Consider the following 24890-nt stretch of genomic DNA (forward strand, 5'->3'; position numbering starts at 1 on the left):
GAAAAAAAAGAAAAAGAAAAAAGACAGCATGGCTAAAGGCTATTTTTTTAATTATTATTTAAATGATTGTAAGAAAACTACAACAAAACACAAAAACATTAACAACCATCATCACAACATTACCACATTAGAGTCCCTCAGTCCAGACTAATTTAAGTCTTTCAATCCAGATTAAGTGCAAGTCTTACACAGCCACTGTTCTTATAGCTTTTCAGTTTTTAGATAACTCAATAGACTCATTTTCATTTAATGTTTAAATCTTATTGCATTTAAAAAATTTACATTTGTGAACGTGAAATTTAAATAACAGAAAAAGCAAGGTTTATAAAATAAATATCACTTATTCACATGAAAACTAAAATTATTTCTATATGTAAATCCAAAGTTAGGATTCACATAACATTTGATAAAATCACAAATGTCACACCAAAATGTCACTGTGAAAGAGCAGTTCCAAAATAAGTCTCATGTTTTTCTGAACAGAAAGAGTATGTCATTCTTAAGTCTTTTGAGAGAGCACTTAGTAAAACCTATGAATTAACTTAAATTCTCTAATTTTGTTGGTAGCCTAATGTCCAAGCTTTTTTTCCACGGAATGATCAGTTCAGACTCAATTAAATGGATCAATTGACAGACTCCTCCCAAAACAAGACTATAAATTTCTTATTGTTTTTTAATTTAGATGAAGAATGCCACTGAGCAACAAAGAGATGAAAAAGGTTGCTATATGGCTATTGGGGACAAAGGCAGATGGTGACACTTCTTCCAGTCCATATGGAATATCGAAAGTTTTATATAAAATTATATTTATTCTAGAAAAAATTTATTAATTATCTTTTTTTTCTGTCTGTTTGAGGGTGATGGGTAGGCTATTTCATAAATGGGCCTTTGAAGGCCATGGTTCCAAAATATCATGTTCCAAGCTGACCAACTTGACCTCAGCAAATGTGTAAATAAAATCAATTTCACCCATATACTCTATTTGTCCAATTTTTTATAGACTATATTTTGTTGTTATTTGTTATTTATTTATTATGTGTATGCTGTTTAGTAAAATTATATTAAAAAGTAATATATGCATATTTTTCAGATAATAGTGTTTTTTTTTTTCTCTCGGTTTTTTTTTTCTGGTGAAAAAGGCGGTTATTAGGTACTCTTTCCGGATTCAAGTAGATTGTGATATACCTCCCCTGTAGAAACACAGTTCTACCTTAGTGTTAATAAATAACAGGGACGGTCAACTTTTTTTTAACTTTTATAACATGATACTGAGATTTTTTATATTGATCAAATATGCTCGGAATACAGAGTTTCCAGTTCTGTGGCGGACGGATATGTGACTGCAGTCCGGTCCGCGCAGCAGTCTCTGGCTCTCCGCAGTCCGCACCTTAACTGTCTGAAGGCTGTCTTCGTCTCGTGTCGCTGTCTCGCACTTGACTATCAAGGACTTGTAAGTATGTTGTAATATTGGTAATAATATAGTGAGTGATTCCCGAAATGTTATCATAAAATTTTTTTCGATAGTCGCAGTTGCTCCAGTCAAGTCATCAATCAAATGTGTTTTCCTCTAAATGGACGTGCTAGCTAATCAACTACTTAAGCTAGCTTAGTTTGCGCCAATCAGCCTCAAACCGGACTTTCTATGGCAAGCCGTTTTAACACTAATTTAAACCGACTAAGTTAGTATTTTAATACTAACGTTGCTTATTTTTTATATACTATTCCATTAATTACTAGTACTTATTCATTAGCAACTATATGCTTATTCTTTAGCTAACTTACTAGTCAGAACACAGTTCAATTAAAAATGTAAAATAAATAATCTTGCTAGTAATATTTGGAATAAGTTACTAGTATCTAATATAAAGGTACTAGTATTGAATAAGTACTAGTAGTAGCAAGTTAATAAGTACTAGTATCTAATTAATTGATAGTACTAGAAATAAGTAGTATCTTTTGAACAAGTACTAGTATCTATTGAATAAGTACTAGGCTATTGAATAAGTGTCTAAGGAATAAGTACTAGTATCTATTGAATAAGTACTAGGCTATTGAATAAGTGTCTAAGGAATAAGTACTAGTATCTATTGAATAAGTACTAGGCTATTGAATAAGTGTCTAAGGAATAAGTACTAGTATCTATTGAATAAGTACTAGGCTATTGAATAAGTGTCTAAGGAATAAGTACTAGTATCTATTGAATAAGTACTAGGCTAGTGTCTAATGAATAAGTAGAGTCTATTGAATAAGTAATGAACAACTACTAGAGTCTATTGAATTAGTAATGAATAAGTACTAGAGTCTATTGAATAAGTACTAGAGTCTAATGAATAAGTACTAGAGTCTAATGAATAAGTACTAGTATCTATTGAATAAGTACCAGTGTCTAATGAATAATTACTACTATCTAATAATAAGTACTAGTATCTATTGAATAAGTACCAGTGTCTGATGAATAAGTACTAGTGTCTAATGAATAAGTACTAGTGTCTAATGAATAAGTACTAGTGTCTAATGAATAAGTACTAGTGCCTAATGAATAAGTACTAGTGTCTAATGAATAAGTACTAGTGTCTAATGAATAAGTACTAGTGCCTAATGAATAATTACTACTATCTAATAATAAGTACTAGTATCTATTGAGTAAGTACCAGTGTCTGATGAATAAGTACTAGTGTCTAATGAATAAGTACTAGTGTCTAATGAATAAGTACTAGTGCCTAATGAATAAGTACTAGTGTCTAATGAATAAGTACTAGTGCCTAATGAATAATTACTACTATCTAATAATAAGTACTAGTATCTATTGAATAAGTACCAGTGTCTGATGAATAAGTACTAGTGTCTAATGAATAAGTACTAGTGTCTAATGAATAAGTACTAGTGCCTAATGAATAAGTACTAGTGTCTAATGAATAAGTACTAGTGTCTAATGAATAAGTACTAGTGCCTAATGAATAATTACTACTATCTAATAATAAGTACTAGTATCTAGTGAAATGAGACCCATGCTAATTAATTCACCCCTTTCCTCTCTCTTTTATGTTCTGTGGCCAGGATCTCTCATTCATCAGTGCAGCTACCAAGAATAGTGAGTATTTGTCCTCTACCTCCTTTGTCTCAGTGTTATTTCAACACAATTGGTCTCCAAAGTCAGATATATAATGTGTGTGTGTGTATATATATATATATATAATTAGAGGTGTAACGGTTCACAAAATGCACGGTACAGTTCAATACGATACACTTATGTAACGATTCGGTTCGTTTTCGAAACAGCAAAAAGAAATAAATGGCAGATAAATTTCCTTGATTTTATTTTTTTTCTATTCTTTTTTTTTTTAATTAAAACTAACATCATAAAGTATCAGGCGTGAGTTCCGCTTACATTAGGTTTTTCATTTGGTCTTGGGCAATGGTGTGTAGGGCTGGGCGATATGGTATATCGACAATGTCTCGCAAGTACCGCGATGTCGATTATAACAGTCTGTTACAGACGATAATTGCCAATGTCAAAAAATGACATATTTCACATAGCCCTATAGTTATAGCCTACACGTATTCACATGCAATAACATGAATGAAATATTTTTTATAGACTAGTTAACAGTGTTGGGGAAGCTACTCTGAAACTGTAGTTTGACCAGCTACAAGCTACTCGTAAGTTAAAGTAGTTAAACTACAGTCAAGCTACCCTTTTGGAAAAGTAGTTAGCTACACTACAAGTTACTATCAAAAAGTAGCTAGCTACATTGAAACTACTTTTGATTTTTTGAACAACGTATATATATTATAAATAACTGAATAAGTGTCTGAGGAATGTTTTAAGTAAAATATTTAGAGTTTAAAACAATGCAATACAATTATGATTTCAAAGAGTATTGTGTTATTACACACAACACTCAAATATCTCAGACTGTATGTCAAAAGTGCAAAATTGCAACAAATAGCCTACAACATTGCAAGAACAAAATATACATCCAACATAAATTGCATCTAGAACATTTTCTCAAAAATACCGATTGAATTTGGACAAATAAGGCCATGGGTAATTAACATTAGTTGTTTGTCCATCCTCCAAACTGCCGTCACGTCTTGCTCCATCATGGATAATCATAATATGGGTGCGTCAACCCACTTCTGTACGTCAGTGAACCGTTAGCCGCAAGATGCATGATTAAACAACAGGTGGCGGTAATTGCAAAAAAAAATTTTGTAATCTAACAAGAAGAAGAATATCCTTGCATCGCGGTGATCGTGCTGATTCGCGCAGGCTTGACAAACACAATGTAGCTTTTGCTCCCACTACACCGCTACTTGATGCAAAAAGTAGTTAGCTACTGGAAAAGCTACACTGTTTAAAAAGCAACTGAGCTACTGCCAAGCTACTGAAAAATGTAGATAAGTTAGTAGTGTCGCTACTTGTAGTTAACTACTCCCCAACACTGCTAGTTAGTAGGACTAGGAATAGAAAATTGATTCTTCTTGATGGCATTCTTTAAGCGCAAGACATGAGAGAACGCGTCTGCATGCGCGCTGTTTTATGTGCTGTGCACTTTCACAAAGCGTGACTCTCATATATTGCACAGACAAAATATTTTTAATATTACTGGGTTTTGTTATGACACTTTTAATTTTGTGATGTTTTGTGATCTTTGTAATGGTTACAGATGGCTTATTTAAGAATGTGGAGAAAACGTAAAGCAGACATCAATGAACTTCTCCAGTCTGACGATAACAACGCGGTGACAATTGACAACGCAGTGACGACAAATGACAGAGAGGAAACAATCAATGATGATGGTGGAAGCAATGCTGATGAACACAGCACCAGTGTTACCACTGATGGTACAGACTTTGACACAGACACCGGAATGTGTGACATCTAGGCGATGACTTGCAAGAGTGGAGTACAAGACACCAAATTACTAATAGGTCCCTAAATGAATTATTGCAGATTCTAAGGGATCATGGACATGTACTCCCCAAAGATGCACGCACATTACTAGCCACTCCTCAAGTCATTGACAGCCATTCAAAATGCAATGGACAGTATATATACTATGGCTTGGAGGGGGGCATTTCCCGTGTACTGTGTCAAAATGATGCTTTCAGACGTCAACACAGTACGGTCAGTTTGGATGTCAACATTGATGGACTACCAATCTTTAAAAGTAGTAAAGTCCAGTTCTGGCCAATACTTGTGACATTTAGCAATTTCAATCCATTTATTGTGGCATTATATTGCGGGGAACGCAAGCCTGAGCCCCTTGATGAGTATCTCCATGACTTTTTGGAGGAGTTCAATAATCTCCAACAGAATGGCCTGGTGTTTTGTGAGAAAAAGTATGCCATAAATATTCGTACCTTTATCTGTGATGCACCGGCAAGAGCATATTTAAAATGCATTAAAGGTCATACTGCATATGACAGTTGTGAGAGGTGCCAAGTGAAAGGCCAGTATGTCGAAAGAAGAGTTGTCTTTAATCAGCTGACATCCACCTTGCGCACAGATGAAGCATTTAGTCAGATAGAGTATTCCCGCCATCAAAATGGGTCTAGCCCTTTAATATCTGCCGGGATACCCTGTGTCAGTGCCTTTGTTTTAGACTATATGCATACGATTTGCTTGGGTGTTGTTAGGCGGCTGTTGGTGTATCTGACTAGAGGCCCAAAACTGTGTAGGCTCTCTGTGAGACAGAAAATTGAAATCTCACAAAAACTGAACGGGCTACAAGGCCAGATGCCCAGCGAGTTTGCGCGACAGCCCCGTGGCCTTCAGGAGTTGGACAGGTGGAAAGCCACAGAGTTCTGTCAGTTTCTTCTTTACACGGGACCCATAGTTCTCAAAAATACTGTCTCCTCACAGCTGTATGCTCATTTTGTGACATTGACCGTGGCAGTATCCATCATGTTGGACTCAGATGACAGGACAAGAGCTACCTATTTGGATTTTTCTACTGAACTGATGAGGCACTTTGTCTCTAGCTGCCCGGCACTCTATGGAAAAACATTTTCTGTGTACAATGTGCATGCCCTGTTACACATCCATGAAGATGTCTCTCGTTTCAGGTGCTCTTTAAATGACATTTGTTGCTTTCCATATGAGAATTATTTGCAGCAGATCAAAAGATTGGTCAGGACTGGCCAAAATCCATTAGCGCAGGTGTCCAAACGCCTGGTCGAAATCGAACATGCCCAGGGAAATTCCAGTGCAGGGCCAAAAGCTAAGCCCCAAATGTACATTTCAACAAAAAGGAGAGACAGCTGCTTCCTTCTGGACGATGACAGGTTTGCTTTTGTTCAAGAGAGGAGGGGAGATGGGACGGTTATTTGCGATGTGATAAAACAGAGACACACTGCCGCACTGTTTGACAAACCATGTTCGTCAAAGCTCTTGAACATTGCTTACATAGGGAATGGACATAGATTTCAAAGAAAAGAAGTCAAGGAAACAGACCTCGGACGAAAAGTAGCCTGTCTATCTTTCAACAATGGCTCTGTCATGATTCCTCTGCGGCATGGCATTGAACGTTCATGTTGAAGATTGGCAAGTCATAAAATGCATTGAGTATATACTGGGTATGTATATATGAAATGTGTATTTCTCAACTCAATCTAGAAACAAGCAACAACTAAATGCACTGTGTTTTCAAATTGAAATAATTTTTATTTATTTTTTAAAATATTGACATCTTTACATTACTGTAGGCTTGTTATTTGTCTTAATAGTACAACAGTAAAAAATAAATGTCATATTTACCTGTGCCCCTACTGTCTTAAGGCTGGACAGATACCAAAACTGAATTCAGTTAACAAACAGTCTGCACTGCATAAATTATAAATGAAATATAGACTAATCCTTATTAAAGCTACAAAAGTTTTTTAGTCAAGAGCAGTCAGTAATTTTCTCTGTTTTCTTTGTACTTTGTTTCATAGTCTTTCTTGACATCGCGATTGTGATATATATATATATATATATATATATATATATATATATATATATATATCTAACATTCATTTATTTATTATATTATTTTTTGTTGCAGGTTATGCTTTTCGTCAGAGCTGTGTGGAATGAAAATGGGAAGGAGATGGAGGGGACCATCCCTGATGCCTGGGTGAACGTTGCTGAAAAAACCCTTCGATGGCCAAAGACGAGGGCAAAATATTGTTTCGACAACCATGTGGCTCCGAAGGAGGATTGGGAAACTTTCCCATTGGTGAAAGTGAAATTTACCTCAGGTAACCTCTTATATTTTGATGCAATTCTGAGAAGTTATGTGATTATATAAGCTTTGATGACATGCATGCTGTCTTTGTAGAAAGTCTCCGTGAGTGTGAAGAACATGATCACACCAGCCATGCTGAACAATTAGAAGATGAAGATGAAGACGGAGAGGTTGTAGTGCAAAAGAGAAAGAAAAAAACTAAAACTTTTGAAGATTTTGTTGAAGGTATGTCCCCATCATTGATTGAATAGTGAAAACATGCAAACTCATGTTACAATTGACCCTTCGCAGGGAGCTTGATTGACAGGTGATCTGACCAATCATACTTCGCCATCTGCCTTTTTCTCCGACAAAGCAGTCAGGAGAGATAGTAGATTAACATGGGATGATTTGAACTTGAGAAACGGAGTGTACTGACGCCTTTCCGCGGTTAAAACAACATTCCTTCTGATGTTCATTCATTTTTATGCGAGAATGGAGAGATGATCGATTCACGAGCAGCTTTAATTGATGCTCTACAGCAGGGGTGTCAAACTCAGTTCCTGGAGGGCCACAGCCCGGCAGAGTTTAGCTTCAACCCTAATTAAACACACCTGATCTGCTAATCAAGTCCTTCAGGCTTATTTGAAAACTGCCTGTGTTTGTGTGTTGAAGCAGTGTTAGAACTAAACTCTGTAGGGCTATGGCCCTCAAGGAACCGAGTTTGACACCCCTGCTCTACAGCGATCTGTCACGACACATTAAAGAGCCACAAAATGATAATTATTGTTTACATTTATTTAAAAAATGACCAAATTTGTAAAGTGAGACTTTGTTTAATATGTTTAATATCAAAAGTAACCTGGTCTGTCCTGTCTGTCAGCGTGTTGTCAGTCTCCTCTCTGCTCTGCGATGTGTTTTTAACTGTGTGAGAACATGAGAGCGGCATAGCTTGTTGGTACATGGCGACAGTAACTAAGGGGGCGGGTCTTTTGGAACAGTCAACTGTAATGTGTTTTAATATTCAAAGGATCAGACCTGTGTGAGGCGTCTGCTGAGGGGGAGGATAAAGAGGAGTGGAAAGGAGGTACAGAAATGTTGTGGCATTAATTTAATGTGCATTGAAAGGTTGCCTGTGCTTAATAACAAAATTAAGTTAAAAATTAACTGTAGCTTAATTTGTTTTATACCCCTTATTTACTGATAAGATGCCAGTCCTATAATTCCAGTCTTTCCCACCCCACCAATCAAAATTTCAAAAAATGGTGAGTTGTTGCTTAGATGACCATGCACATTTTAACCAGATTCAAATTTTAAGTTATTTGTGATTGTATTAAACAAAGTCTGTCTTTGTTGTCAGTGGGCCGTGACAGATCAAATAGTGGTGAGTAGAGCTGTCAATCTTCCAATTTAATACCATTCAAATTTCATTTTTCTTTTAATATTCAAATATTTATTGCTCAAATGCAGCCTGTATTTCACTATTATGCATTGTTAACGCAGTAATGATACACTATCTAACAAGTGCATTGAAGCGGCTCTCTTGCAAAGGCTGGTGCTCAGTTAGCACAATTTAAACATGTTCGAAAGCACAGCAGAAAAGATTTGTCATAAACTAACAATAGCGTTAAAAACTAGCAATAGTTGTTATCAAATAGTAACAAAAGAGCAGGAGAGAGTTCGGCAAACAAATGTTCAAAGATTTAATATTTTACAGAATAATTTACATAACCGAAATACAACCATTTATAAGTCATACCATTTAAGTGAGTTAACACCTTGTGTTTCTTGCTGATTGTGATGTTCCTGAGAATACAGCTATTAGGTAATATATGAAGTCGAAGCTAACTGACAGCTGTAGGGCAGCTAACATTAACTTTAGCTGTCTCCATGAAGCTCCCAGCTAAGCTTCTTTAAGTTGCAATGTAGTAAGGAAAAATAATTAGCTGACTAATGATAACAAGCACTTTGGCTCGGTGAATGACAATTTTAAAGTTAATGTTAAAGCTATTTCCCATCCTTACGAATCCCGCAGCCTGTCACTCCTCCTGTACTAACATTACTCGGTACATCTAAAGACCTCACATTGCCTTGTGTTTCTCACTCTCGCTAACTTGAATTGTTCATCAAACGTGACATGAGAAAAGCATTTTGTAATTTTAGGATTTAAATAGTACTGTTTTTTTTACTATTCAAATTATATTTGACTTTAAGAATTCGTTCCAACTGCCCTGCTGATGAGTTTACTTTTTATTGTTACAATACCAAATCAGCATGCAGGTAATCACTACTGTGATCACAAGATGTAAGAAATGAATGAAAATATCTAGTTGCAATTTTTTTGACTGATATTGCAATTGTGATATTGGAGGGAATGATAATTTTTGTATCATTACTCTCATTGTAAAATATTTAAAAGATTTAAGGAGGAAGAGGATCTGTACCAAACAAAGATTTTCCCTTTACACTGTAGGATACGATTTGTAGGCCAGGATGTCTCTGCAGCATCACAATTCGTTCATATTGCCATTTTGATAAAAATGCGATTAATTGTGCAGCCCTACTACTGATCATGACTGACTGACATTTTTGCTCAGGTTCACCCAGGTCTGCGGGCAGCGACAGGTCAACCAGAGGTGAGTTTAACATTTCATTGCTGAATATTGCAGGCAAGTCACTAGGACTATTGATCATGACTGACTGAAGGTTCTGCTCTGCGCTGTTTAGGTTCACCCAGGTCTGCGGGCAGCGACAGGTCAACCAGAGGTGAGTTTAACATTTCATTGCTGAATATTGCAGGCAAGTCACTAGGACTATTGATCATGACTGACTGAAGGTTCTGCTCTGCGCTGTTTAGGTTCACCCAGGTCTGCGGGCCGCGACAGGTCAACCAGTGGTGAGTTTAACATTTCATTGCTAAATATTGCAGGCAAGTCACTAGGACTATTGATCATGACTGACTGAAGGTTCTGCTCTGCGTTGTTTAGGTTCACCCAGGTCTGCGGGCCGCGACAGGTCAACCAGTGGTGAGTTTATACATTTCATTGCTGAATATTGCAGGCAAGTCACTAGGACTATTGATCATGACTGACTGAAGGTTCTGCTCTACGTTGTTTAGGTTCACCCAGGTCTGCGGGCCGCGACAGGTCAACCAGAGGTGAGTTTAACATTTCATTGCTGAATATTGCAGGCAAGTCACTAGGACTATTGATCATGACTGACTGAAGGTTCTGCTCTGCGCTGTTTAGGTTCACCCAGGTCTGTGGGCCGCGACAGGTCAACCAGAGGTGAGTTTAACATTTCATTGTTAGATTATCAATCAGGATGCAGGCAACTAACACTATTGACTATTGGTTTGGGTTGCACAGGTTCGTCCAGGTCTAGGTCCGTGGGCCGGGACAGTTCAAGTGGTCGTGAGTATTGCCAGTTACATTTGGCTTGTCTTATTGAATATCAGATTAGCATGAGGAATACCATTGCTACTGGACTGACTAATGTTGGTGGTTTGGGTTTCTCAGGTGTACCCAGGTCCCAAGCCGTGGAGAGCAGGTCCTTAGATGGTGAATGTCATTGGTTGTATCACTCAATGAGGCAGATTGCACATATGTTCTAAACATATTGATTGCTTCACACACTTTTTTCTTTCCTGCTTAGGTCTTTCGCATGCAAGGCCCATTTACAATAGGGCTGTGCCAACCACATTCCCCCTGTCAGAAGCGAGTAAGTACAAAAATATTTTCATGTGAAACCCAGACTAATATGTATTATAACATTGCATTCTCTTTGTAACTGTTTGGTAAATCAGACTTCAGGTTTTCATCTTGTTGCTTTGCCATTTATGACATTTGGTCTAGAACCATCTCTTAATAAAATTGTTCTTTAATAAAACTGATTTGTCAAATACAGGGTTAAGGTTTCCCTTTGAATAAAGTATTAAAGGTGGGGTAGGTAGAAATTTTCTAAAAATACTTTTTCCCAAATTTGTTTAAACTGTCTATATTTACCAATACATAATTAAAATGTAAGTACTCTGAAAAAAGAAAAAAAAGTATACAAATCGAGTGTCTGTAGTCCTCTCAGTGCTGCAATTAACACAGCTCATTATTTCATTCACCCCCACCCCCTCCCGTCTGGGATCCTAACAAAGCCACGCCCCCAAAACACAGGAACGCGCGCTGCCGACCACGCTCAGCTAGAGGACGCGTTTACCAGCGCCGCGGAGAGGAGCAGTGCATGACATCATGTCAGAATCACATGTAATTAAATGCCTAACTTTATCATTATTAATATAAACAACTAACATGGCTGGTAGTACTCACTATCAAGCTAGCATATCGATACTGGTAATGGTGAAGTTTAAAATATATTGAGTTTGATTCAGTAACGAGCTAGTAACATAAAAACTAAAAAAAGGTTGCATTGATACACGTTTTCACGTTACCATCAGTTACACTGTGATGAAGATGAATTTCGTGTAAGATTCATAACATATATGGTGTTTTACATGTAAAAGCTTCCACGAAAGCAATGTCTGTTGGCGTGACCCTGGTTGTCAGTTGTCGCCACGGCTGGAAAGCCCCGCCGATATTGACTCTCGTCTGACTTCTTGCTTTATCCAAAGACTTTTGGGTCATAACCTTTTCAAATACTGTTTTCCTTTTTTGCCCGGTTTTCCTTCGCTGACTGTATATGCAGGTAACTGGGAATTTTGACTGCTCTTGCTCTGCCATAATTGTGATTCTTCCCAGCTTCAGTGCCTCTTCCGATCCTTGAGCAAACGTGTGCGGGCATGTGGGCTGCTCTTACGCAGCAGTGCTGGTAGCCATGGTAGCGAGGCAGAGTAACAGCCGCTGAGCCTATCACTTCTTTCGTCCCGGTTGGAAATAATGAGCTGTGTTTATTACAGCACTGAGAGGACTACAGAAACTCGATTTGTATACTTTCTTTTTCAGAGTACTTACATTTTAAGTATGTATTGGTATATATAGACAGTTTAAACAAATTTGGGAAAAAGTTTTATAGAAAATTTCTACCTACCCCACCTTTAAGTAACTAATTGAATAGTCATTCATTTTTCTGGGATTGCTAGAGAGCACTCTTTTACTGAAAGGCTGAAATGCCTTGCTGTTACCAGAGAACCATGATTATAGTGAGTAATCATTTTTTTCTTAATTTCTCATTATTGCCAGAATTCCAGAAAATAGTGGTAACAAAGCTGGTGACTCTCACTGATGAGGTCAAAAAACTCCAGAGGACCTTACCTAACTCTGGGATTGATATAAGCAAGATCGACACCTTGGAAGAGTTCGAGAGGGAGGAGGCTTCTCTTCTGGAGAAAAACAAATTTGAAACCTTGGTAAAATATTTTTCAACCTCTTCCAATAGGGGGTTTATGCGGTGCGCTAAGCGTTCTAACCGACAAACAGGTCTAATCATTTCCGCTTTTCACTTCAGTACACATCTGCAGCGTAGGTGATCTCTTAGGTAACTTAAGTTTAGTTTATTATAATACAATTTTTCTTTCTGATCAAACTTTAGTGTACTTAGAGAGTAGAGTTTTTGTTGTGTGCCAAGCTGCGAGTCAGTCAGGGTGATTCGGGTCCAAAAGATTAGGCGTGTTAATTGCGTTATAAGGAGACACACCACTGACTGCAGTCGGCATTTTGTGCCAGAAGATATATGAAACACAGTAATACAGCTCATATTGATACATTTCAATATTGTTCTAGCAAATTCTATCTGAATTTTGTATTTTACCTGCTGATACAATGTGTTGGAAAGTATGTGATATTAGAGTTAAACAAATCATTCAATTATCTCAAGACTAGACATATAATTTTCAAAATTGACAGTTTTTCAAGGCAGCAAACAATTGGACCACACTGGTTGAACTTTTTTCTCTATCCGTACAATGTTCTCAATTTTTTACCCTTGATATATTTGCAGGTTTGTCAGCTGGCAAGAGTCGGGGGGAAAGATGTAAAGGACTGCACGCACAAAGTGATGGACAGGTATTTATTTACACATTAACTTTAACAGACACAGGTCTTTAGACATCTGACCAGAACAGTTTTTCATGTTAGTTCAGCTCTGCTTTGGTTTTCTTGTGTCCCCATTTTTTCATTTGGTGCTTCATTTGGGGGTTTGGTTTAGTTGATGTTTTAAGTAAGGAGCAGGACTGTGTACTTGGGCACAGTGAACGCACAGTAAGGCTGACGATGGTTAATTTATGCAGCCCTTTGTCCATCTCAGCCAATGCCAATGCTCTATCAAAATCGCTGTTTGTTTTTTTGTCATTTATTTTGAATTCCTGCCGAAAAAACGCAGCCTGCGGTCACCATGCTACGTGTGTGTGTGTGTGTGTGTGTGTGTGTGTGTGTGTGTAAGTAATAATTGCATATTAATTTTGTCTTGTATTGGATTTAGGCTCTTCACCAATCAGCTGATGACCTTTTTTAATATGAAGGGGAAGGGCAAAAAGGATAAAATTGGAATTGAAGACAAGAAATTGTTTTCAGCAATAAAAGGTAAGCTTCATATTATGGCAATTTAAAAAAAAGTGTGTATAATATGTATATGTATGTGTGTGTGTGGAATGTTGAATATCAGGCTTGATGTAACTTGACTTGATTTAATAACTATTTCATTTAATCAAGTACTCAAATTTTCATCTATGTATACTATGTATCTGTGCTGCAAGCTAGACCACAACAGTGGCGTTTGTTATTTATTTTTCATGTGCATGTTTTTGCTTTGATTTTAGCTGCTGTCATGAAATGGGACCCAGCTGCTACAGAGGCCCAAATAAAGTCTGCTGCAGCCGATCATTTGAAACATGCTCCCGGGAGAGTCGGGGGTGGTGGCTACAAATAAATATATTGTGGACCTAATAGCAGCCATATTTTGTTAATTGTTTACTGTTTTAACAACATTTTATAGTACTTTATTTATAACTTTACTGTTCTGGCAGTAATACAGTTTTATTGTGTTAATTTATACTTTAATGTTCTGGTTTTAAGTTTGGGTAAAATTAGTAATAAAAATATGTTTTGAGATTTAAATCATTGATTTCTTCAAGTGATCAGTTTGGTTTACAGGAAAATACTAGGCAGTTTATTAAAATTATATTGATAAGATGCAGTTTCATGACACGACAACCATTAAGTAACTGGGTTTTTCTCAGAACTAACTCTGCAACTATTTTGAAGTAAACATTTTTTAAAGTTGGATCCTACCAAATATTCACAGATGGGATTTTCATGTCAGTATGGGTCTTAACAGTCTTTGGCATTTCTACTAAAGAAAACGTGTCTAATATTATTCTGCCTTTAGATGGCTCCTGTGAGGACGTCTTCTGGATGTCTAACAATTACATCTGTAGCACGTCTTTAATTGACGTCTAAACAACATCCTGAAAAGACGTATAAAAAAACTTTCATTCTGGCTCCTGTGAGGACGTCTTCTGGATGTCTAACAATTACATCTGTAGCACGTCTTTAATTGACGTCTAAACAATGTCCAGAAAAGACGTATAAAAAAACTTTCATTCTGGCTCCTGTGAGGACGTCTTCTGGATGTCTAACAATTACATCTGTAGCACGTCTTTAATTGACGTCTAAACAATGTCCAGAAAAGACGTATAAAAAACTTTCATTCTGGCTCCTGTGAGGACGTCTTCTGGATGTCTAACAATTACATCTGTAGCACGTCTTTAATTGACGTCTAAACAATGTCCAGAAAAGACGTATAAAAAAACTTTCATTCTGGCTCCTGTGAGGACGTCTTCTGGATGTCTAACAATTACGTCTGTAGTACGTTTTTAATTGACGTCTAAACAATGTCCAGAAAAGACGTATAAAAAACTTTCATTCTGGCTCCTGTGAGGACGTCTTCTGGATGTCTAACAATTACGTCTGTAGTACGTTTTTAATTGACGTCTAAACAATGTCCAGAAAAGACGTATAAAAAACTTTCATTCTGGCTCCTGTGAGGACGTCTTCTGGATGTCTAACAATTACATCTGTAGCACGTCTTTAATTGACGTCTAAACAACATCCTGAAAAGACGTATAAAAAACTTTCATTCTGGCTCCTGTGAGGACGTCTTCTGGATGTCTAACAATTACGTCTGTAGTACGTTTTTAATTGACGTCTAAACAATGTCCAGAAAAGACGTATAAAAAACTTTCATTCTGGCTCCTGTGAGGACGTCTTCTGGATGTCTAACAATTACGTCTGTAGTACGTTTTTAATTGACGTCTAAACAATGTCCAGAAAAGACGTATAAAAAACTTTCATTCTGGCTCCTGTGAGGACGTCTTCTGGATGTCTAACAATTACATCTGTAGCACGTCTTTAATTGACGTCTAAACAACATCCTGAAAAGACGTATAAAAAACTTTCATTCTGGCTCCTGTGAGGACGTCTTCTGGATGTCTAACAATTACGTCTTTCAGACGTATTCTAGACGACTTCTTGCTCGCTGGGTTACGGCCATTCCGGCCTGGGACTGCCCGATCTCGCCTGATCTCGGAAGCCAGGCTTGGCAGGGCCTGCTTAGGACTTGGACGGGAGAGCGTCTGATCCTGGCTAGGGACTTCCAGGCGGACTGGATCCTTTTCCTGAATGTCCACCCAGGAATGAGCGTCTGTTTGTGAGTGAGGACCTCCGGCTGAAGGTGGCCTTGTCGCTGTACCCATACCCGGGAACGGGTGCCTATTCCTGTCTGTGGACTGCCAGCGTGAACGGTGTCCCGGTTCCTGGATGTTTACCCAGGAATCAGTGCCTGTGGATTCCAAGTGACTCTGGAGCACCTTGGACATTATGGGCAGAATACGTTTTTTGTCAATTAGCCGTAGAACATCTTTTGAAGGGCCGTTTGGGGGCGCCTGAGTGGCTTACGGCCACACCGCTCTGGGAGCGCCCGATCTCGTCCGATCTCGGAAGCTAAGCAGAGCAGGGCCTGGTTAGTACTTGGACGGGTGACCGCCTGGGAATACCCGGTGCTGTAAGCCTTTTTCGCTTCGCCTTCAAAAAATGGCAGAGGGCGCTTCGGTGAAAGGAGATCTTTTGAACGTCTCTTTAGGAAACAGCAGGGGGCGCTGCTGCTGCTGCAGGTGCTGCTGCTGCTGCTGCTTCTTTTTCTCCCTATCCTGTACACAGTGCTGTGTAAATGTTACATCGTGTTTTGAAGGCCCGTCTGGGGTGTGCAAAGGCAGCTTACGGCCATTCCGGCCTGGGACTGCCCGATCTCGCCTGATCTCGGAAGCCAGGCTTGGCAGGGCCTGCTTAGGACTTGGACGGGAGAGCGTCTGATCCTGGCTAGGGACTTCCAGGCGGACTGGATCCTTTTCCTGAATGTCCACCCAGGAATGAGCGTCTGTTTGTGAGTGAGGACCTCCGGCTGAAGGTGGCCTTGTCGCTGTACCCATACCCGGGAACGGGTGCCTATTCCTGTCTGTGGACTGCCAGCGTGAACGGTGTCCCGGTTCCTGGATGTTTACCCAGGAATCAGTGCCTGTGGATTCCAAGTGACTCTGGAGCACCTTGGACATTATGGGCAGAATACGTTTTTTGTCAATTAGCCGTAGAACATCTTTTGAAGGGCCGTTTGGGGGCGCCTGAGTGGCTTACGGCCACACCGCTCTGGGAGCGCCCGATCTCGTCCGATCTCGGAAGCTAAGCAGAGCAGGGCCTGGTTAGTACTTGGACGGGTGACCGCCTGGGAATACCCGGTGCTGTAAGCCTTTTTCGCTTCGCCTTCGAAAAACGGCAGAGGGCGCTTCGGTGAAAGGAGATCTTTTGAACGTCTCTTTAGGAAACAGCAGGGGGCGCTGCTGCTGCTGCTGCTGCTGCTGCTGCTGCTTCTTTTTCTCCCTATCCTGTACACAGTGCTGTGTAAATGTTACATCGTGTTTTGAAGGCCCGTCTGGGGTGTGCAAAGGCAGCTTACGGCCATTCCGGCCTGGGACTGCCCGATCTCGCCTGATCTCGGAAGCCAGGCTTGGCAGGGCCTGCTTAGGACTTGGACGGGAGAGCGTCTGATCCTGGCTAGGGACTTCCAGGCGGACTGGATCCTTTTCCTGAATGTCCACCCAGGAATGAGCGTCTGTTTGTGAGTGAGGACCTCCGGCTGAAGGTGGCCTTGTCGCTGTACCCATACCCGGGAACGGGTGCCTATTCCTGTCTGTGGACTGCCAGCGTGAACGGTGTCCCGGTTCCTGGATGTTTACCCAGGAATCAGTGCCTGTGGATTCCAAGTGACTCTGGAGCACCTTGGACATTATGGGCAGAATACGTTTTTTGTCAATTAGCCGTAGAACATCTTTTGAAGGGCCGTTTGGGGGCGCCTGAGTGGCTTACGGCCACACCGCTCTGGGAGCGCCTGATCTCGTCCGATCTCGGAAGCTAAGCAGAGCAGGGCCTGGTTAGTACTTGGACGGGTGACCGCCTGGAATACCCGGTGCTGTAAGCCTTTTTCGCTTCGCCTTCGAAAAACGGCAGAGGGCGCTTCGGTGAAAGGAGATCTTTTGAACGTCTCTTTAGGAAACAGCAGGGGGCGCTGCTGCTGCTGCAGGTGCTGCTGCTGCTGCTGCTTCTTTTTCTCCCTATCCTGTACACAGTGCTGTGTAAATGTTACATCGTGTTTTGAAGGCCCGTCTGGGGTGTGCAAAGGCAGCTTACGGCCATTCCAGCCTGGGACTGCCCGATCTCGCCTGATCTCGGAAGCCAGGCTTGGCAGGGCCTGCTTAGGACTTGGACGGGAGAGCGTCTGATCCTGGCTAGGGACTTCCAGGCGGACTGGATCCTTTTCCTGAATGTCCACCCAGGAATGAGCGTCTGTTTGTGAGTGAGGACCTCCGGCTGAAGGTGGCCTTGTCGCTGTACCCATACCCGGGAACGGGTGCCTATTCCTGTCTGTGGACTGCCAGCGTGAACGGTGTCCCGGTTCCTGGATGTTTACCCAGGAATCAGTGCCTGTGGATTCCAAGTGACTCTGGAGCACCTTGGACATTATGGGCAGAATACGTTTTTTGTCAATTAGCCGTAGAACATCTTTTGAAGGGCCGTTTGGGGGCGCCTGAGTGGCTTACGGCCACACCGCTCTGGGAGCGCCCGATCTCGTCCGATCTCGGAAGCTAAGCAGAGCAGGGCCTGGTTAGTACTTGGACGGGTGACCGCCTGGGAATACCCGGTGCTGTAAGCCTTTTTCGCTTCGCCTTCGAAAAACGGCAGAGGGCGCTTCGGTGAAAGGAGATCTTTTGAACGTCTCTTTAGGAAACAGCAGGGGGCGCTGCTGCTGCTGCTGCTGCTGCTGCTGCTTCTTTTTCTCCCTATCCTGTACACAGTGCTGTGTAAATGTTACATCGTGTTTTGAAGGCCCGTCTGGGGTGTGCAAAGGCAGCTTACGGCCATTCCGGCCTGGGACTGCCCGATCTCGCCTGATCTCGGAAGCCAGGCTTGGCAGGGCCTGCTTAGGACTTGGACGGGAGAGCGTCTGATCCTGGCTAGGGACTTCCAGGCGGACTGGATCCTTTTCCTGAATGTCCACCCAGGAATGAGCGTCTGTTTGTGAGTGAGGACCTCCGGCTGAAGGTGGCCTTGTCGCTGTACCCATACCCGGGAACGGGTGCCTATTCCTGTCTGTGGACTGCCAGCGTGAACGGTGTCCCGGTTCCTGGATGTTTACCCAGGAATCAGTGCCTGTGGATTCCAAGTGACTCTGGAGCACCTTGGACATTATGGGCAGAATACGTTTTTTGTCAATTAGCCGTAGAACATCTTTTGAAGGGCCGTTTGGGGGCGCCTGAGTGGCTTACGGCCACACCGCTCTGGGAGCGCCCGATCTCGTCAGATCTCGGAAGCTAAGCAGAGCAGGGCCTGGTTAGTACTTGGACGGGTGACCGCCTGGGAATACCCGGTGCTGTAAGCCTTTTTCGCTTCGCCTTCGAAAAACGGCAGAGGGCGCTTCGGTGAAAGGAGATCTTTTGAACGTCTCTTTAGGAAACAGCAGGGGGCGCTGCTGCTGCTGCAGGTGCTGCTGCTGCTGGGCCTGCTTAGGACTTGGACGGGAGAGCGTCTGATCCTGGCTAGGGACTTCCAGGCGGACTGGATCCTTTTCCTGAATGTCCACCCAGGAATGAGCGTCTGTTTGTGAGTGAGGACCTCCGGCTGAAGGTGGCCTTGTCGCTGTACCCATACCCGGGAACGGGTGCCTATTCCTGTCTGTGGACTGCCAGCGTGAACGGTGTCCCGGTTCCTGGATGTTTACCCAGGAATCAGTGCCTGTGGATTCCAAGTGACTCTGGAGCACCTTGGACATTATGGGCAGAATACGTTTTTTGTCAATTAGCCGTAGAACATCTTTTGAAGGGCCGTTTGGGGGCGCCTGAGTGGCTTACGGCCACACCGCTCTGGGAGCGCCCGATCTCGTCCGATCTCGGAAGCTAAGCAGAGCAGGGCCTGGTTAGTACTTGGACGGGTGACCGCCTGGGAATACCCGGTGCTGTAAGCCTTTTTCGCTTCGCCTTCGAAAAACGGCAGAGGGCGCTTCGGTGAAAGGAGATCTTTTGAACGTCTCTTTAGGAAACAGCAGGGGGCGCTGCTGCTGCTGCTGCTGCTGCTGCTTCTTTTTCTCCCTATCCTGTACACAGTGCTGTGTAAATGTTACATCGTGTTTTGAAGGCCCGTCTGGGGTGTGCAAAGGCAGCTTACGGCCATTCCGGCCTGGGACTGCCCGATCTCGCCTGATCTCGGAAGCCAGGCTTGGCAGGGCCTGCTTAGGACTTGGACGGGAGAGCGTCTGATCCTGGCTAGGGACTTCCAGGCGGACTGGATCCTTTTCCTGAATGTCCACCCAGGAATGAGCGTCTGTTTGTGAGTGAGGACCTCCGGCTGAAGGTGGCCTTGTCGCTGTACCCATACCCGGGAACGGGTGCCTATTCCTGTCTGTGGACTGCCAGCGTGAACGGTGTCCCGGTTCCTGGATGTTTACCCAGGAATCAGTGCCTGTGGATTCCAAGTGACTCTGGAGCACCTTGGACATTATGGGCAGAATACGTTTTTTGTCAATTAGCCGTAGAACATCTTTTGAAGGGCCGTTTGGGGGCGCCTGAGTGGCTTACGGCCACACCGCTCTGGGAGCGCCCGATCTCGTCCGATCTCGGAAGCTAAGCAGAGCAGGGCCTGGTTAGTACTTGGACGGGTGACCGCCTGGGAATACCCGGTGCTGTAAGCCTTTTTCGCTTCGCCTTCGAAAAACGGCAGAGGGCGCTTCGGTGAAAGGAGATCTTTTGAACGTCTCTTTAGGAAACAGCAGGGGGCGCTGCTGCTGCTGCTGCTGCTGCTGCTTCTTTTTCTCCCTATCCTGTACACAGTGCTGTGTAAATGTTACATCGTGTTTTGAAGGCCCGTCTGGGGTGTGCAAAGGCAGCTTACGGCCATTCCGGCCTGGGACTGCCCGATCTCGCCTGATCTCGGAAGCCAGGCTTGGCAGGGCCTGCTTAGGACTTGGACGGGAGAGCGTCTGATCCTGGCTAGGGACTTCCAGGCGGACTGGATCCTTTTCCTGAATGTCCACCCAGGAATGAGCGTCTGTTTGTGAGTGAGGACCTCCGGCTGAAGGTGGCCTTGTCGCTGTACCCATACCCGGGAACGGGTGCCTATTCCTGTCTGTGGACTGCCAGCGTGAACGGTGTCCCGGTTCCTGGATGTTTACCCAGGAATCAGTGCCTGTGGATTCCAAGTGACTCTGGAGCACCTTGGACATTATGGGCAGAATACGTTTTTTGTCAATTAGCCGTAGAACATCTTTTGAAGGGCCGTTTGGGGGCGCCTGAGTGGCTTACGGCCACACCGCTCTGGGAGCGCCCGATCTCGTCATCTCGGAAGCTAAGCAGAGCAGGGCCTGGTTAGTACTTGGACGGGTGACCGCCTGGGAATACCCGGTGCTGTAAGCCTTTTTCGCTTCGCCTTCGAAAAACGGCAGAGGGCGCTTCGGTGAAAGGAGATCTTTTGAACGTCTCTTTAGGAAACAGCAGGGGGCGCTGCTGCTGCTGCTGCTGCTGCTGCTTCTTTTTCTCCCTATCCTGTACACAGTGCTGTGTAAATGTTACATCGTGTTTTGAAGGCCCGTCTGGGGTGTGCAAAGGCAGCTTACGGCCATTCCGGCCTGGGACTGCCCGATCTCGCCTGATCTCGGAAGCCAGGCTTGGCAGGGCCTGCTTAGGACTTGGACGGGAGAGCGTCTGATCCTGGCTAGGGACTTCCAGGCGGACTGGATCCTTTTCCTGAATGTCCACCCAGGAATGAGCGTCTGTTTGTGAGTGAGGACCTCCGGCTGAAGGTGGCCTTGTCGCTGTACCCATACCCGGGAACGGGTGCCTATTCCTGTCTGTGGACTGCCAGCGTGAACGGTGTCCCGGTTCCTGGATGTTTACCCAGGAATCAGTGCCTGTGGATTCCAAGTGACTCTGGAGCACCTTGGACATTATGGGCAGAATACGTTTTTTGTCAATTAGCCGTAGAACATCTTTTGAAGGGCCGTTTGGGGGCGCCTGAGTGGCTTACGGCCACACCGCTCTGGGAGCGCCCGATCTCGTCCGATCTCGGAAGCTAAGCAGAGCAGGGCCTGGTTAGTACTTGGACGGGTGACCGCCTGGGAATACCCGGTGCTGTAAGCCTTTTTCGCTTCGCCTTCGAAAAACGGCAGAGGGCGCTTCGGTGAAAGGAGATCTTTTGAACGTCTCTTTAGGAAACAGCAGGGGGCGCTGCTGCTGCTGCTGCTGCTTCTTTTTCTCCCTATCCTGTACACAGTGCTGTGTAAATGTTACATCGTGTTTTGAAGGCCCGTCTGGGGTGTGCAAAGGCAGCTTACGGCCATTCCGGCCTGGGACTGCCCGATCTCGCCTGATCTCGGAAGCCAGGCTTGGCAGGGCCTGCTTAGGACTTGGACGGGAGAGCGTCTGATCCTGGCTAGGGACTTCCAGGCGGACTGGATCCTTTTCCTGAATGTCCACCCAGGAATGAGCGTCTGTTTGTGAGTGAGGACCTCCGGCTGAAGGTGGCCTTGTCGCTGTACCCATACCCGGGAACGGGTGCCTATTCCTGTCTGTGGACTGCCAGCGTGAACGGTGTCCCGGTTCCTGGATGTTTACCCAGGAATCAGTGCCTGTGGATTCCAAGTGACTCTGGAGCACCTTGGACATTATGGGCAGAATACGTTTTTTGTCAATTAGCCGTAGAACATCTTTTGAAGGGCCGTTTGGGGGCGCCTGAGTGGCTTACGGCCACACGCTCTGGGAGCGCCCGATCTCGTCCGATCTCGGAAGCTAAGCAGAGCAGGGCCTGGTTAGTACTTGGACGGGTGACCGCCTGGGAATACCCGTGCTGTAAGCCTTTTTCGCTTCGCCTTCGAAAAACGGCAGAGGCGCTTCGGTGAAAGGAGATCTTTTGAACGTCTCTTTAGGAAACAGCAGGGGCGCTGCTGCTGCTGCTGCTGCTGCTGCTTCTTTTTCTCCCTATCCTGTACACAGTGCTGTGTAAATGTTACATCGTGTTTTGAAGGCCCGTCTGGGGTGTGCAAAGGCAGCTTACGGCCATTCCGGCCTGGGACTGCCCGATCTCGCCTGATCTCGGAAGCCAGGCTTGGCAGGGCCTGCTTAGGACTTGGACGGGAGAGCGTCTGATCCTGGCTAGGGACTTCCAGGCGGACTGGATCCTTTTCCTGAATGTCCACCCAGGAATGAGCGTCTGTTTGTGAGTGAGGACCTCCGGCTGAAGGTGGCCTTGTCGCTGTACCCATACCCGGGAACGGGTGCCTATTCCTGTCTGTGGACTGCCAGCGTGAACGGTGTCCCGGTTCCTGGATGTTTACCCAGGAATCAGTGCCTGTGGATTCCAAGTGACTCTGGAGCACCTTGGACATTATGGGCAGAATACGTTTTTTGTCAATTAGCCGTAGAACATCTTTTGAAGGGCCGTTTGGGGGCGCCTGAGTGGCTTACGGCCACACCGCTCTGGGAGCGCCCGATCTCGTCCGATCTCGGAAGCTAAGCAGAGCAGGGCCTGGTTAGTACTTGGACGGTGACCGCCTGGGAATACCCGGTGCTGTAAGCCTTTTTCGCTTCGCCTTCGAAAAACGGCAGAGGGCGCTTCGGTGAAAGGAGATCTTTTGAACGTCTCTTTAGGAAACAGCAGGGGGCGCTGCTGCTGCTGCTGCTGCTGCTGCTTCTTTTTCTCCCTATCCTGTACACAGTGCTGTGTAAATGTTACATCGTGTTTTGAAGGCCCGTCTGGGTGTGCAAAGGCAGCTTACGGCCATTCCGGCCTGGGACTGCCCGATCTCGCCTGATCTCGGAAGCCAGGCTTGGCAGGGCCTGCTTAGGACTTGGACGGGAGAGCGTCTGATCCTGGCTAGGGACTTCCAGGCGGACTGGATCCTTTTCCTGAATGTCCACCCAGGAATGAGCGTCTGTTTGTGAGTGAGGACCTCCGGCTGAAGGTGGCCTTGTCGCTGTACCCATACCCGGGAACGGGTGCCTATTCCTGTCTGTGGACTGCCAGCGTGAACGGTGTCCCGGTTCCTGGATGTTTACCCAGGAATCAGTGCCTGTGGATTCCAAGTGACTCTGGAGCACCTTGGACATTATGGGCAGAATACGTTTTTTGTCAATTAGCCGTAGAACATCTTTTGAAGGGCCGTTTGGGGGCGCCTGAGTGGCTTACGGCCACACCGCTCTGGGAGCGCCCGATCTCGTCCGATCTCGGAAGCTAAGCAGAGCAGGGCCTGGTTAGTACTTGGACGGGTGACCGCCTGGGAATACCCGGTGCTGTAAGCCTTTTTCGCTTCGCCTTCGAAAAACGGCAGAGGGCGCTTCGGTGAAAGGAGATCTTTTGAACGTCTCTTTAGGAAACAGCAGGGGGCGCTGCTGCTGCTGCTGCTGCTGCTGCTTCTTTTTCTCCCTATCCTGTACACAGTGCTGTGTAAATGTTACATCGTGTTTTGAAGGCCCGTCTGGGGTGTGCAAAGGCAGCTTACGGCCATTCCGGCCTGGGACTGCCCGATCTCGCCTGATCTCGGAAGCCAGGCTTGGCAGGGCCTGCTTAGGACTTGGACGGGAGAGCGTCTGATCCTGGCTAGGGACTTCCAGGCGGACTGGATCCTTTTCCTGAATGTCCACCCAGGAATGAGCGTCTGTGAGTGAGGACCTCCGGCTGAAGGTGGCCTTGTCGCTGTACCCATACCCGGGAACGGGTGCCTATTCCTGTCTGTGGACTGCCAGCGTGAACGGTGTCCCGGTTCCTGGATGTTTACCCAGGAATCAGTGCCTGTGGATTCCAAGTGACTCTGGAGCACCTTGGACATTATGGGCAGAATACGTTTTTTGTCAATTAGCCGTAGAACATCTTTTGAAGGGCCGTTTGGGGCGCCTGAGTGGCTTACGGCCACACCGCTCTGGGAGCGCCCGATCTCGTCCGATCTCGGAAGCTAAGCAGAGCAGGGCCTGGTTAGTACTTGGACGGGTGACCGCCTGGGAATACCCGGTGCTGTAAGCCTTTTTCGCTTCGCCTTCGAAAAACGGCAGAGGGCGCTTCGGTGAAAGGAGATCTTTTGAACGTCTCTTTAGGAAACAGCAGGGGGCGCTGCTGCTGCTGCTGCTGCTGCTTCTTTTTCTCTCCC

At 44.3% G+C, this 24890-nt stretch overlaps 1 protein-coding gene, 11 non-coding genes and 2 pseudogenes across 18 annotated transcripts; all 14 read left to right on the top strand.

Annotated features, from left to right (window-relative positions):
- Window positions 1-1139: 1139 nt before the first annotated feature.
- Window positions 1140-14272, top strand: LOC119887599. Of its 7 annotated transcripts, XM_038698321.1 has the most exons (21): window positions 1140-1450; window positions 3058-3091; window positions 4671-4848; window positions 7050-7245; window positions 7326-7457; window positions 8242-8298; window positions 8420-8476; window positions 8572-8595; window positions 9809-9847; window positions 9939-9977; window positions 10069-10107; window positions 10199-10237; window positions 10330-10368; window positions 10460-10498; window positions 10580-10624; window positions 10730-10771; window positions 10866-10931; window positions 12401-12567; window positions 13158-13222; window positions 13638-13738; window positions 13975-14272. In XM_038698321.1, the coding sequence occupies exons 3-21, from the start codon at window positions 4774-4776 to the stop codon at window positions 14082-14084; spliced, it is 1371 nt and encodes a 456-aa protein (XP_038554249.1). In that variant the 5' UTR covers window positions 1140-1450; window positions 3058-3091; window positions 4671-4773; the 3' UTR covers window positions 14085-14272. The 7 variants fall into 7 exon arrangements, with proteins under 7 accessions (XP_038554249.1, XP_038554251.1, XP_038554252.1 ...); XM_038698323.1 differs by lacking the exon at window positions 10460-10498 and having other exon boundaries at window positions 1141-1450; XM_038698324.1 differs by lacking the exon at window positions 4671-4848 and having other exon boundaries at window positions 1142-1450.
- A 1833-nt stretch (window positions 14273-16105) lies between these two features.
- On the top strand, window positions 16106-16224 carry LOC119887603. Its single transcript, XR_005441734.1, has one exon. It is a non-coding gene; the product is annotated as a 5S ribosomal RNA (ribosomal RNA).
- Window positions 16225-16837: 613 nt separating this feature from the next.
- LOC119887604 lies at window positions 16838-16956 on the top strand. The gene has a single exon (XR_005441735.1). It is a non-coding gene; the product is annotated as a 5S ribosomal RNA (ribosomal RNA).
- A 610-nt stretch (window positions 16957-17566) lies between these two features.
- LOC119887617 lies at window positions 17567-17684 on the top strand. Its single transcript, XR_005441747.1, has one exon. It is a non-coding gene; the product is annotated as a 5S ribosomal RNA (ribosomal RNA).
- Window positions 17685-18297: 613 nt separating this feature from the next.
- LOC119887605 lies at window positions 18298-18416 on the top strand. Its single transcript, XR_005441736.1, has one exon. It is a non-coding gene; the product is annotated as a 5S ribosomal RNA (ribosomal RNA).
- A 607-nt stretch (window positions 18417-19023) lies between these two features.
- LOC119887615 lies at window positions 19024-19142 on the top strand. The gene has a single exon (XR_005441745.1). It is a non-coding gene; the product is annotated as a 5S ribosomal RNA (ribosomal RNA).
- Window positions 19143-19605: 463 nt separating this feature from the next.
- Window positions 19606-19724, top strand: LOC119887606. Its single transcript, XR_005441737.1, has one exon. It is a non-coding gene; the product is annotated as a 5S ribosomal RNA (ribosomal RNA).
- Window positions 19725-20328: 604 nt separating this feature from the next.
- Window positions 20329-20447, top strand: LOC119887608. The gene has a single exon (XR_005441738.1). It is a non-coding gene; the product is annotated as a 5S ribosomal RNA (ribosomal RNA).
- Window positions 20448-21051: 604 nt separating this feature from the next.
- LOC119887619 lies at window positions 21052-21168 on the top strand (annotated as a pseudogene).
- Window positions 21169-21772: 604 nt separating this feature from the next.
- LOC119887609 lies at window positions 21773-21891 on the top strand. The gene has a single exon (XR_005441739.1). It is a non-coding gene; the product is annotated as a 5S ribosomal RNA (ribosomal RNA).
- Window positions 21892-22489: 598 nt separating this feature from the next.
- LOC119887622 lies at window positions 22490-22606 on the top strand (annotated as a pseudogene).
- A 602-nt stretch (window positions 22607-23208) lies between these two features.
- On the top strand, window positions 23209-23326 carry LOC119887616. The gene has a single exon (XR_005441746.1). It is a non-coding gene; the product is annotated as a 5S ribosomal RNA (ribosomal RNA).
- A 603-nt stretch (window positions 23327-23929) lies between these two features.
- On the top strand, window positions 23930-24048 carry LOC119887610. Its single transcript, XR_005441740.1, has one exon. It is a non-coding gene; the product is annotated as a 5S ribosomal RNA (ribosomal RNA).
- Window positions 24049-24647: 599 nt separating this feature from the next.
- Window positions 24648-24766, top strand: LOC119887611. The gene has a single exon (XR_005441741.1). It is a non-coding gene; the product is annotated as a 5S ribosomal RNA (ribosomal RNA).
- The last annotated feature ends 124 nt before the right edge of the window (window positions 24767-24890 follow it).

Source organism: Micropterus salmoides, unplaced genomic scaffold (genome assembly GCF_014851395.1).
Source record: "Micropterus salmoides isolate LMB-PRFRI ecotype aquatic unplaced genomic scaffold, ASM1485139v1 Ms_hic_scaffold_4245, whole genome shotgun sequence".
Lineage (NCBI taxonomy): Eukaryota > Metazoa > Chordata > Actinopteri > Centrarchiformes > Centrarchidae > Micropterus > Micropterus salmoides.